Here is a 12048-nt window from a genome sequence, read left to right on the forward strand (position 1 = left end):
CCTGAATAAAACCAAACTGGTCCAAACTCTGCCGACCAAAATACAACACAAAACACCACATATGTTCAAACACAGAGTTCTTACTTTAAAAGTACACCATTTAACAACTATTCGATGCAGAAAATAGTTTGTGAGATCTGTGTGTGTCTGTGATGACTGTCAGGAGTGTTCAGACGTGTTGTGTACCTGTGCTCCACGTGAACAGGCATGATGTCATTCTCCTGGCCAAAGCTGCTGGGTTTGGATGGGGTCGACTCCAGCTGGAAGCTCTCAAGTGTTGTCATGATCTCCCGAACTTGCTTTGTCTCTTCATTTATCTCCTGCCAAACCTTGATGAGACACACAAACAAGCAAAGGCCAGTTACAACAAGTTGAAAGCATTATAGCCTGAATCATAGACAGGAGGAACTCCAACCTGCTGCCATTTCTGCTGTAGAGAGGAGTCTCTGACTGAGTAGAGGTACTTTTTGATCTGCTCCAGGACCCCCTGATAACAGACCACTGCAGAGCTGTAGTTCCCCAGCAGCGCATATTCTCGAGCCAGCTTCACATTCTCATTGATCTCCCCCAGACTCATTCTGCAAGAGGAACAGATGAAGACGTATGGGAATATGATTGGTTTCATTTTATTTTGATGGTCAGTTTAACACTGTTGACTACAAGTAACGTTGAACCTACATGTCAACTAACTGTTAGTAGAGTATTAGTAGACTGGTAGTGTTAGGTTTAGAATAAGTTGACATGTAGATGCAAAGTTAAAGTCAGTAGAATGTATTTTGGGGTAGCAGCTGTAAGCAGACAGTCTAATACTCGAATGGGTTAGTTGACATGTAGTTGCAAAGTTGCTTCTAGTCAACAGAATGTTCAAAAGGGACCATCAAAATAAAGTGTTACCATGTGTTTATTGGCATGTGCACTATATTTGTATGCTAAAAACAAATGAAAGCAAAATATGTCAGACATCAGTCAATCACACAACTACAAATATGGGAAAAATACAACAATGCAAGAACGTTTCAGCTATTACCAGGAAAATGCGCCAAACATTTAACTAACAGTATGAGCTTACGGTAAAACAAGCTTACGTTTAGCAATTTGTGTAGTGATGAACAAACCTGTAGAGTGAGAAGTAGGACAAGTATCCTGAAAAAGGCACAGCATACAACTATTATAAGGGGTCAAAACTCCTGTGTGGTGCTTTGGACGACGATTATTTGAAATAACTTATGATCCACACACACTCATGAGTTTATTTCAGAAGTTACGTGTAAGGGCACTTAAAATTGTGAAGGCAGAAGCAAAAGTATAAAGTTCCCTCGCGGTCCTGCTTTTCAACATAAAAGTCAATGGAGCTAGAATCTCTTTTCAAAATAAAAGTAGAGTATAGGGCGATATAATATTCAATAATATAAACTAAATATATGAAGTAAAATAATATATAGTAAAAGTAATGTAACTAGTGGAAAATAATGCAATAAAACAGTGTTACAATGCTGTGCACATGCAGACAGCAATATTGCCATAGTAAAATGGAACTAATAGAAACATCAACGTTGTTACAAAGTTGTTAAAAGGTATGGGGAAACACTTTATTTTACAGTGTCCTTGTAACATGACTTGTGACATACTTAAATATATAACTACACTGTAACAATGACACCTTAAAATAAAGTGTAACCAGGTATTGTTATGCTGAGGAAATGTTATGTTCTCTTGTTTTCTGGGTAGAAATCTATATGCTACAATAAACTTTTTAAATGGAACTGTTTAGTCAGTTGCCCTAAAACCCAGAAGAGAATTAGTATTGCCAGGATATGGGGTCCATTGGGAATGTTTTTTTTTTCCACAGAAAATTATACACTCATACCTCAAAAGTCACTGATAAACAAGGACTACAACAACCACATGACAAAAATTGTAATGTAGAAACTTTACAACAGCAGCTTTCAAAATTCACGTTTGAGGTGATTCACTTTGTACTCTCCAAGTTGTTATTCACAGATCTAAATTCATGTGAATTAGTCTTCCAAATGTTAGTATGAACAGCTCTTTGTAACTAACTTTAAAAAAATAAAAAACATTCACTAATGGCTGTTCATTACAAAATCAAAATTCAGACCATAATGAAAACATGTCCAAAATGTTTTATTGTTATTTCCACAGTTATCAGCAATTTATCATTTCATGAACCGAGGTGAGTAAGATGACAGGAGACCAAGGACGCACACCAGGTTACTGTTGCATTTGGACAATGTGTACATGATGAAATAGTTTGTGTTTTGATCCTGCTTTCTCTGATGCAGAATGCACAGGCCGAGCAGAAAAGTGTGTGCAAAATGTAACAATCAAAATACTTCAAAATTAAATGTTTAAAACTAGATGTGTCTAGTAAGAGATGCAGCTATGAGTTTAAATATCTAAAGTCTGTAGGATATAGAACAGTGTTGGTTGAAATCACAGACAATTTAGAAGATTCTTCAAAAGTTTTCTTCACTGGCAGAAATTGTGCTCCTGGTTGTAAAGAAGAAAGAACCAGTGATTCAGTAGTCAGAATCCTTTCAAATGTACAGTGCTGATGAGTTCATCAGTTTCCATTGAGAACCGTCTAGATGGGAATGTGGGTTTTTGTAAAGGCACATTTTTTTCTGGATAACCATAAACGGGTCCGAAGGTGAATACTGACATGCAGATGTACTTTTGATATTTGCATATGATATTATCAAACATTGGCAGTGCCGTTCACACTAAATTTGTCATTCACATTTACAAACTGGATGCAAACAGGACAAGAACGGGGGTGGGAAATACTGCAGGATTGGAGGTATCTCAGTCAACTTTCAGTCAGTCTAACTGAAGTTTGTCCATACACGGGCATTACATTTCCTTGCAGTAAAAAAACAAACAAAACAAAAACAAATTCAATAAACAATAAAAAATAAAAGATGTGCAAAGTTGAATGATGGTAACAACAAGGGAAAACAATTCCTAGTGATTGCGGTGATGAAAAGGAGAAACCACTTCAATCAAACTACAAATTCAATAAAATAACAAAATTAAGAAAAAAGGCACATGTACAGCAGCCTGTCTAATGTCTTTTTGTGTGTGTGTGTGTATTGACGTTTGGGAAGGACTAGCAGCAGCGGAACTTTTACAGTTTTACAGTTGTGTCTTCTGGCCCCTGCAAAATTGCTTCCATGTGGTCCATTACAGGTCTGTGGCGGTGACGAGCTCGAACCACTGCCTCAAAGCATCGCTTAGGGTCTCTGGGAGGGCGTTCACATTTCGCAAAATAATGTAGAAGGGGAAGGGGAATTCCTCCATGTAGGACCGAATCTCTGGCAGTTCACCCGGCCCTTTAAATATGGGCACTTTAATATCCAATATGGAGTCCTAGCATGGAGAGAATCAAATATTAATTAACATGCAATAAAATGTAGGATGTATATTTATTTTATTATTTTAATTATACTTACAATAATTTTAATAATTACAAAAAGTCATTATAATAATTACATTACAATAAATAAAATTGCAATTCTAAATATATTTATATAGTATGGAAGCTTGTTTCCGCCACAGAATAAAACATTTTAAAAGATAATTGCGACTTTTTATCTCACAATTGCGAGTTTACATCTCGCAATTCTGACTTTATTTCTCAGAATTGTGTGATATAAAGTCAGAATTGCGTGAAATAAAGTCGCAATTGCGTGAAATAAAGTCAGAATTCTGACTTTTTTTCTCGCAATTGCGACTTTATTTCGCGCAATTCTGACTTTATAACACATAATTGCGAGTTTATATCTCGCAATTCTGACATCTTTTCTCAGAATTGTGAGATATAAACACAATTGTGAGATATAAAGTCCAATTCTAAGGAAAAAAAAGTCTTTTTTTTACCTCAGAATAGTTTATATCTCACAATTCTGACTTTATAACACGCAATTGCGACTTTATATCATGCAATTCTGACTTTATATCTCCCAATTGACTATTTCTCAGAATTGCGAAATGTAAACTCGCAATTGTGAGATAAAAAGTCACAATTATCTTTTAAAATGTTTTATTCTGTGGCGGAAACAAGCTTCCATAATATAGGCTACATAACTGTCAGAAGTAATAATAATAAAAAAAAAACTTTTACAAATAAATATGGGGATCATATCTTCAAAGTGTTTTTCATTTTTCCAAATTACATACATTTAGATTATGTAAAATGTATTATTATTATTTTTGTACTTCAGCTAAACTGCACTGTGAACACAGATCCTTTTGATCCAAATGGATCCCTCACCCTAGAGTTTGGATTATCCAGCACTACAAATATGACAAAGATGTTTGCGCTGCGAGCGGCCTGAACTGCAGCTGCAACTCTCTCTTTCCCCTCCAAGAACAAACCCCGGCCATCCGATACTACAAGCAGTAACTGAGACGTTTCTGTTAACAGAAAGGGACAAAAACAACAATAGAAGAGTGTATTAGATCAGAAATTGATGTAAGCAAATAAATAAGACCTAGAACTGAGGGCAGCTTTGTTTACAGCAATCTGATGTAAACTACTTTACCGGTGTTTGTCGAGCCAGGGATCTGCTGTTTGGCTGCCATGAACATATTTGTTGAAGTCTCTAAAAACTGAAAGATAAAATTGTTCCTAATTACTTTTATGTTGGTGTGGGATAAAACCTGACAAGTCAGTTTCAAAATATAACAAAATAATATAAATACATGTAAAACATAAGAACCAAAGACAAGTTATTTACTTGAGCTATTCGGGTCTTTTTCTGCTGGAACTGACAGAGCCGCAGTATTTTTGCTCCTGTTTGGTCATTGAACTGCTGGTGGAAAGGATGGAGCAGCTGGACACTCTCTCCAAAACTACAGTAAGAGAATTAAAAGATGGATAATTGAGTGAGTGAATACATGCATGAATGAATTAATCAACCAATTTTTGCACCAATATTTCTGTGCTCTGTGGAAAGATGATCTGAACTCACCTGCACACAGCCACCTGGCCCACTTCCAGAAGTGTGAGAGCGTTCACTATGACAGACACTGACTCAAACGCCAGCTACAGAGACAGACGCATTATCAAACATATGTTTATTAAAAGGTAACATCCTTCCATTTTAAAGGATTCACATTAGGGGTGTTTCAATATAACGATAATACATGAAAACAACTGTGAAAAAAAATGACATTGATATCAGGTTAATACCACACAAATAATAATATTGAGAGGAATCCAACGGCAGTAACTATCTGGTTGACACTCCAACAAAGTAGCTGGCAGTCTTCTTCGCAATAATCGTGTAGTGAAACTCTGATATTGTGACAGCCCTACTTCACATGTATTCAGCAGGTGATATTAAATATCTAAAGTAATATTAGGATACTGTACCTGTTTGGAGTGGTTGTCCACCATACTAGAGGAGTCGTCCACAGCCAGGCAGATCTGGTAGTTTCTCTTGCTGGGTTTTGTTCTCCTCAGCCAGATCTTATCCTTACGGAACTGACTGGCGATGTAAGGAATGACCTTGCGCATGTTCAGCCGTTTGCCTGTGCGGAAGTCTCCCCTGTTTGAGATCATTAAACAGTGTAAATGGTAAAAATCTTGAGGAGAGCTATTACAAACTGCAGGACCCACATTTTCCGGGTCTGAACTGATAAACCTGACCAGTGAATTGACAGTGCTAGAGAAGCTACTCTTTTAAATGATCATTCCTGTGATCTTGAGGGAACAGGTTAAGTAGAAATGCTTCATTAGAGGTTGGATGGGAAGGTGGAGGGACCGACCTGAGTTTGGCAGCCTGCGTGGGCTCCAGGACGAGGCGGAGCTGCTCACAGAGCTCCTGGGACAGAGGAGACGTCAGGGTCTGGTACTGATGCCACAACACTGCTGCCGCACTCTCCTGAGCAACAACAAAAAAATGGCGTGAATACAAATTATTTAAACATTACAATTTTGATATGTGAGATGAGGAGAAGCTGCTCAATTGTCATGTGACTGGTGTTATGATGTCACCTCTTGTTGGGATCCTAAAGTCTGTCTCTGCCAGGCCTCCAACTGCAGCTCCATCTCTCTTCTCAGCTCTTCTGGGTTCTTCAGTGGTGCCTGATATAACATACAAATTTGCTGTACAATTGATATGCAGTAAAATAAGAGCAATTTCATTAGTGGCCCCAGTAACGGTTTGGGGTCGATAAGATTTTTTTTAAATGTTTTTAAAAGAAGACTTTAATGACCTCTAAGTATGCATTTATTTATTAAAAAATACAGTAAACAGTATTATTACAATTTAAAATAACTATTTACTTTAATATATTTGAAAATGTAATTTATTCCTGAGAATTTTCAGCATCATCACTCCAATTTCCCGTGTCATACGCTCCTTCAGAAATCATTCTAATATGATGATTTGAAACATTCCTTATTATTACTAATAATATAAGTGTTGCTTGGTATTTTTGTGTAAACTGATAAAATTTCAGGATTCTTTGATGAAAAGGAAAAGAAAGGTATTCCCTGTAACACTATACATGTCTTTTAATGTGTCCTTGCTGAATAAATGTATTACCTTCTTCAAAAATACACTACCATTCAAAAGTTGGGGGTGAAGTAAGCATTTTTTTTTTTTTTGAGTAAGCGTGAAACAACATACCTTTTGCATGTCCATCAGTAGTTCAGGTACAGTGTGGATGGTGGACTCATCACTCCTCTCTTTCATCTCTTCTTCATTACTGCTCTGTGTCTCTGTCTTCTCCTTCTCTTCCTCATCCGCCTGTTTCTGTGCCTCCAAATCCCCGCACTCCAGACCTGAGAGAGAACAGACAAATGTTCAACATGGACACATAGGTTATGCATGTGTGTGTACAAGCAATTGGTGGATGAGTGTATTGTACCTTTCTGAGAGGCTTTATTGTCATTAAGTTTCTCTGGTTTAAGCTCCTGGGCTTCAACTGCCTGCAGGTCCTTCTCCTCCTCCACATCCATTGCAATGTCATCTTCCTCACTGTCCTCTTCCTGTTTCACACCAGTTGGCTTTTGCTGCTCTGCACTGGCAGCATCTATGAGGAACAGATGTCAAAAGAGAACGTGACTCAGGTGGTATCTCTTCTAAATACTGTTTACATGGATAGGAACCTGCCTCACATGAGCGCCACAGCTCAATGTTTCTGAATTAGCAAATGCATTTTACAGAAAATGAAAGTCAGAATATACATAATTGTACAAAAGTCCTCACCATATGTCTGAGCGTCGTATCTCTCCTCTCCTTGTTTTACGTGCTCGTACAGGTCAGACTCCTTTTGTGTGTCAGTCTGAGTCTGATCCTGCGTTTTCTCCTCTCTGTTGTCAACCGTACGCAAACGCTTATTCACGCGCTCATTATAATCGCCCATTGAGCGCTCATTATCTGCCTGTCCAGGTTTGCGTTTGAAGCTCTGGTAGAAAAATAAGAGCGGTCATCAGCTTTTCTATGTTTTACACATACAACATCCAGACAAAAAGCCATAAATAAATGAGCAAATAATCGTCGTGTGAGACAGCCTGTTATTTTACACACTGACCTGTGTGTTTTTTTGCCTCTGTTTGTGTGAACTCATCCTGGCCATCAGCTTGGAGTCGTGCCCTTCAGACTGACTGGCATCCGCTGCCCCGCTGCCGTCCTCCTGTGGACATGGGCACATTTATATAATTGATTTACTTAACTGAGTCTTTTCCAGGCCTGAAAATCTATTTTAATGTCAGCATGAAATGGAAATAGCGATTGTCTATTCCTTATGGTGATGTATATATTTAAATTGAAACTAAAGGGCGGGACTTGATTTTGTCTATCAGGAATTGATCATTGATGTTTGCTGATTACTGCAATCTCGTGATTGATATGACGGGAGGAAATATCGTCCTGTCCCCATGCTTTGTGCTCATGTCACCAGAGATACCATTGCAAAGGGTATTATGTTTTTGATTAAAGATTAAAAAGGGTACATGAATAAAAAGATTTCCACAAATGAATCGTTTGCAATAAACACTGCAAAATTCTATATAAAAAAAGAATGGTCAATTTTGAGTCCCTGATATTTTCAGGGTTTCCAGGACCATATATTTTTTTCTCTCCATGACCTTGGAGAGATTTTTAAAAATAAAAAATTAAACCTGTTTTTTGTAAGGTTGACATCTGCAAATATTAAGCCAGTCTCTTTTTTTGTGTACCTCTTTTGCCTGGTCTCTCTCTGACGCGGCTCCAGCCAGCTCTACTGCGGTGTCACTCTGAACGTTCTCCTCTCCTGTCTGTCCATCTGATGCATGTTCCTTCCTCTCTGAAGATTCCACCTGTGCATCATCATCATCATCCTCACCCCCATCCTCTTCGTCCTGTGAAATGTCAGATTAAAATTATTAGGCAAATCTTTCCCCTCCACACATTTCCTCGTAATTCACTTTTGAACAACAAACCTTTGGTTTCTGGCCTTCATCAGCCGGTATGGACTTGTCCTCCTCTCGTCCTTCTTCCTGACCTTTATTCTTCTCCTCCTCGTCCTCCTCTCCCTCATTCTCTCCTCTCTCATCCGTTTCAGACTTCTGATCCTCTGATATTTCTGCTCCTTCCTTCTCCTCTGATTTGTCATCTTCTCCCTCTTCCTCCATCTGTCCTTCCTGTTGCTCATCTGTCATCTCATCGCCACCTTCCTCCGATCTATCTTTCTCTTCTCCAGTGTTTTCATCCACCTCCATGAGTTTGTCATCTATATCGAACGGATTCTCCTCTGAAACAAGAGTAAAATGAAAAAGTGTGTGAATTTTTTTTCTCTCACTTTTTAATACATGCACACTCTTTCAAAATTCAAAAGTTTAGGGCATGTTTTCTTTAAACACTTTTTAACACTTATTTAGCTAGGATGCATTAAATTAACAATTAAGACGTTTATTTGTTTTTAAAGATTTGTATTTTAAATATTTAAAGAAATATATTAAAATAGAAAACAGTTATTGCCTAAACAGTTATACGCCTTGTTGAGCATAAAAACATTTTACAAAATCCTACCAACCCCAAACTTTTGAACAGTAGCGTACCTTCTGTTAGGGATAAAAATAAAAATAAAATAAAAAACTCAGGAGATGTCTGAATGTTGAACATACCATCATCCCCTTCTCCCCCTTCTTCATCCTTGCCATCTTCATCAAGGTTAAGCTCATCTGGCAGGTCCATTGCTTCTGGTTCAGCTGCCTTCTCCTGCTTTCCGTGGTACGGGTCTACTTCATTCTCATCAAACTCACGCTACAAACACACACAAAAAACAAGTTGTTAAACATTTATGCATATATAACATATTTATTATGCTCTATTCTACTGGGAGACAGATCTGATAGAAAGAAATGGTGAAGGACTGACCTCGTCCACCTGTTCATGGATTTTCTCCTTTTCTTCCTCATCTTTTGGGTGATCTTTGTCCTGGTTCTTATCTTTGTTTGACTCTCCAGCATCCATGTTGTCATCCTTCGCAACCAGCTCTGACTCTCCCTGATCCATTCCTGGACCGGACTCTTCCTCTTTATCACCATCAACATCATCATCATCCTCATCATCTCCCCACATCCTCTCGTCTAGAGTATCTGTCTGACCATCTCCCAGATCACCCATCTTCTTATCCAGCTCCTCATCTTCTTCCTTATCAGAGTCTTCTTCATCCTCCTCCCCTAAACCAGAGATGAGAGATTATGGTTATAATGTTTTCTCTAATGTTAATGTTTCTCTCAATATTTAAAATTCAAGTTATATATTGTACAATTTGCATCTACTAAAACCATTTTCAGTTCAGCCTATCATCTAATTCAATAGTAGGCTCAGTCACCTGGCTCATGGTCTGAGCCATCATGCATCTTTCCATCAAAATCTTCAGACATTTCAATGGCATTGTCCTCCTCTTTAATGTCCTGTTTGTCTTGCTCCTCCTCCTTCTTGTCCTGACCCTCCTGGAAGGTGTCTTCAACCTGAACAATAGAATTCAAATTTTAAGTTTGACTCTACTTCAGAATTCAGCAGTAAAAACTTAAGTTCAATCAATACCAATTCTGTTTTAGTTCAATTCCAGTTCAGATGTTTATGAGTACAAAATGGGGGCGTAAGAAATTATAGATACACGTGAATATCTCAATATTATGCTTGCCGATATTTTATCAATCATCAAAAAAACTATCGATATTTATTTGTTTACATCCAAGATTCATGGTAGTGGGTTTGTGTTCAATTTGAACCCCAACCACTAGATGGCAGTGTTGTCTCAGAACTAGACAACTATAAACTGTGGAAGCGCACGGGTGCACCCCTAACATTAGCAAACCCAGCAGAGCTTAAAGGGGTGGTTCGGGATTTTTGACATCGGACCTCATTTTTAAGTCAGCCTGGTTGTTATTCATCAGTGGAGACATTTTTTTTTTTTCATTATCCAGTCCTTATATTTGGATAGTTAGCCGGTGCTAGGCTTTCGCGAGCCAATGGTAGATGTTAGCCAGCCATTAAAAACCGTTTCACCCACTCCACAGTGCAACAAACGCAAATCAATTATAACACTAGACTATCGATGCAAATGTCCGTTGAGAGAATAATGTTAGAAATCAAACTTACCTTTCATCTCAATGATCCCAAAGGAACTAGTTTCTCAGCAGCTGCGGAATTTTACTTTGCTCCGGTTAGTAATGCGTCAAAAAGTAAACACAGAACAGAAGCGCACTACAGTGTGTGTAGTACATGTGTGTACCGGCTCACTCGGTTGCCTAGGTAATCAATATCACTCCGCTGCTGCTGTAGACAAGGCTTATGATTACAGGGAACAAATTATAACTAATGCAATGTGATGAAAGGTAAGTTTGATTTCTAACATTATTTTCTCAACGGACATTTGCATCGATAGTCTAGTGTTATAATTGATTTGCGTTTGGTGCACTGTGGAGTGGGTAAAACGTTTTTTTAATGGCTGGCTAACATCTACCATTGACTCGCGCTAGCCTAGCATCGGCTAACTATCCAAATATAAGGACTGGATAATTTTTTTTAAAAAATGTCTCCACTGATGAATAACAACCAGGCTGACTTAAAAATGAGGTCCGATGTCAAAAATCCCGAACCACCCCTTTAAGTGTGGAGTCATTTTGACTTCCACTATAAACCAATTACTAAGGAGATTGACAAGAGTCACATTGTTTGCAAAAAAAGCCATGCCAAAATCCAATACTCTGTAAACACACTGAATCTAAAGAGCTCACTTAACATCCCAGTGCCATCCGCGCTGATGAGAGAGTAATGATTATGTAATTATGTGCCGAGCACTTCCAACTCAATAACAAAAACACAACAAAAATGGGTAACACTTTAGTTTAGGGTCCAATTCTCACTATTAACTAGTTGCTTATTAGCATGCATATTACTAGGATATTGGTTGTTTATTAGTACTTATAAAGCACATAATAGCATGACCATATTCTACATCCTTTAATCCTACCCAATATCTAAACTTAACAACTACCTTACTAACTATTAATAAGCAGTAATTTAGAAGTTTATTGATGCAAAATTCGTAGTTAATAGTGAGAATTGGACCCTAAACTAATGTGTGACCCAAAAATGACAGTGGTGAGAAAACAGTTAAGAAAACATCTGATCATAGCAATGTGCATGTGTGCACAAGCTCAAGTAACATTTACTTATATTAGCACTTAATACAATAGATTGCTTTAAAGCAGGCAACTTTACAGTATTAAATATGAAAAACTGTGTCATGGAGTGGACTATGCACTTTCTACTGTTAAATACTTAAGAAATGCTATACAGTGAACCTTTAAAGCAGGATCTAAGAATATGTCCAGTCTGTGTGTGTGTGTATATATCAGTGCTGATGATGTTGTATGTTACAAGGACTGATAAATGCAAATGCAGATCTCACTGTTCTGATTAAATAAAATAAACCTTTTTTGTGTTATGACAGTTTTTCTAAAATTAGATCCACTTCCTAAAAAAACAAGAAATAACACAATATATCCCCTTTCTTACA

The 12048-nt window shown here is 37.8% G+C and overlaps 2 protein-coding genes across 3 annotated transcripts in view; both read right to left on the reverse strand.

Annotated features, from left to right (window-relative positions):
• katna1 (katanin p60 (ATPase containing) subunit A 1) overlaps positions 1-1293 on the reverse strand; it is a 6096-nt gene extending 4803 nt beyond the window's left edge. The window contains exons 1-3 of the mRNA XM_081378748.1: positions 1116-1293; positions 416-578; positions 187-329 (exon numbers count right to left, since the gene is read on the reverse strand). Of these exons, the coding sequence (XP_081234874.1) occupies positions 187-329; positions 416-577 (305 nt within the window). The 5' untranslated portion in view covers position 578; positions 1116-1293. The remainder of the gene's footprint in view (positions 1-186; positions 330-415; positions 579-1115) is intronic.
• An 831-nt stretch (positions 1294-2124) lies between these two features.
• mdn1 (midasin AAA ATPase 1) overlaps positions 2125-12048 on the reverse strand; it is a 56962-nt gene continuing 47038 nt past the window's right edge. For both annotated transcript variants that reach the window (XM_081378792.1, XM_081378791.1), the window contains exons 85-101: positions 9853-9991; positions 9393-9697; positions 9140-9278; positions 8456-8766; positions 8213-8374; positions 7567-7668; positions 7242-7440; positions 6901-7065; positions 6660-6814; positions 6023-6112; positions 5794-5909; positions 5399-5573; positions 4995-5068; positions 4761-4875; positions 4566-4632; positions 4295-4437; positions 2125-3390 (exon numbers count right to left, since the gene is read on the reverse strand). In XM_081378792.1, the coding sequence (XP_081234918.1) occupies positions 3205-3390; positions 4295-4437; positions 4566-4632; positions 4761-4875; positions 4995-5068; positions 5399-5573; positions 5794-5909; positions 6023-6112; positions 6660-6814; positions 6901-7065; positions 7242-7440; positions 7567-7668; positions 8213-8374; positions 8456-8766; positions 9140-9278; positions 9393-9697; positions 9853-9991 (2643 nt within the window). In that variant the 3' untranslated portion in view covers positions 2125-3204. The remainder of the gene's footprint in view (positions 3391-4294; positions 4438-4565; positions 4633-4760; positions 4876-4994; positions 5069-5398; positions 5574-5793; positions 5910-6022; positions 6113-6659; positions 6815-6900; positions 7066-7241; positions 7441-7566; positions 7669-8212; positions 8375-8455; positions 8767-9139; positions 9279-9392; positions 9698-9852; positions 9992-12048) is intronic.

The sequence above is a fragment of the Scardinius erythrophthalmus genome (genome assembly GCF_964197995.2).
Source record: "Scardinius erythrophthalmus genome assembly, chromosome: 11".
Lineage (NCBI taxonomy): Eukaryota > Metazoa > Chordata > Actinopteri > Cypriniformes > Leuciscidae > Scardinius > Scardinius erythrophthalmus.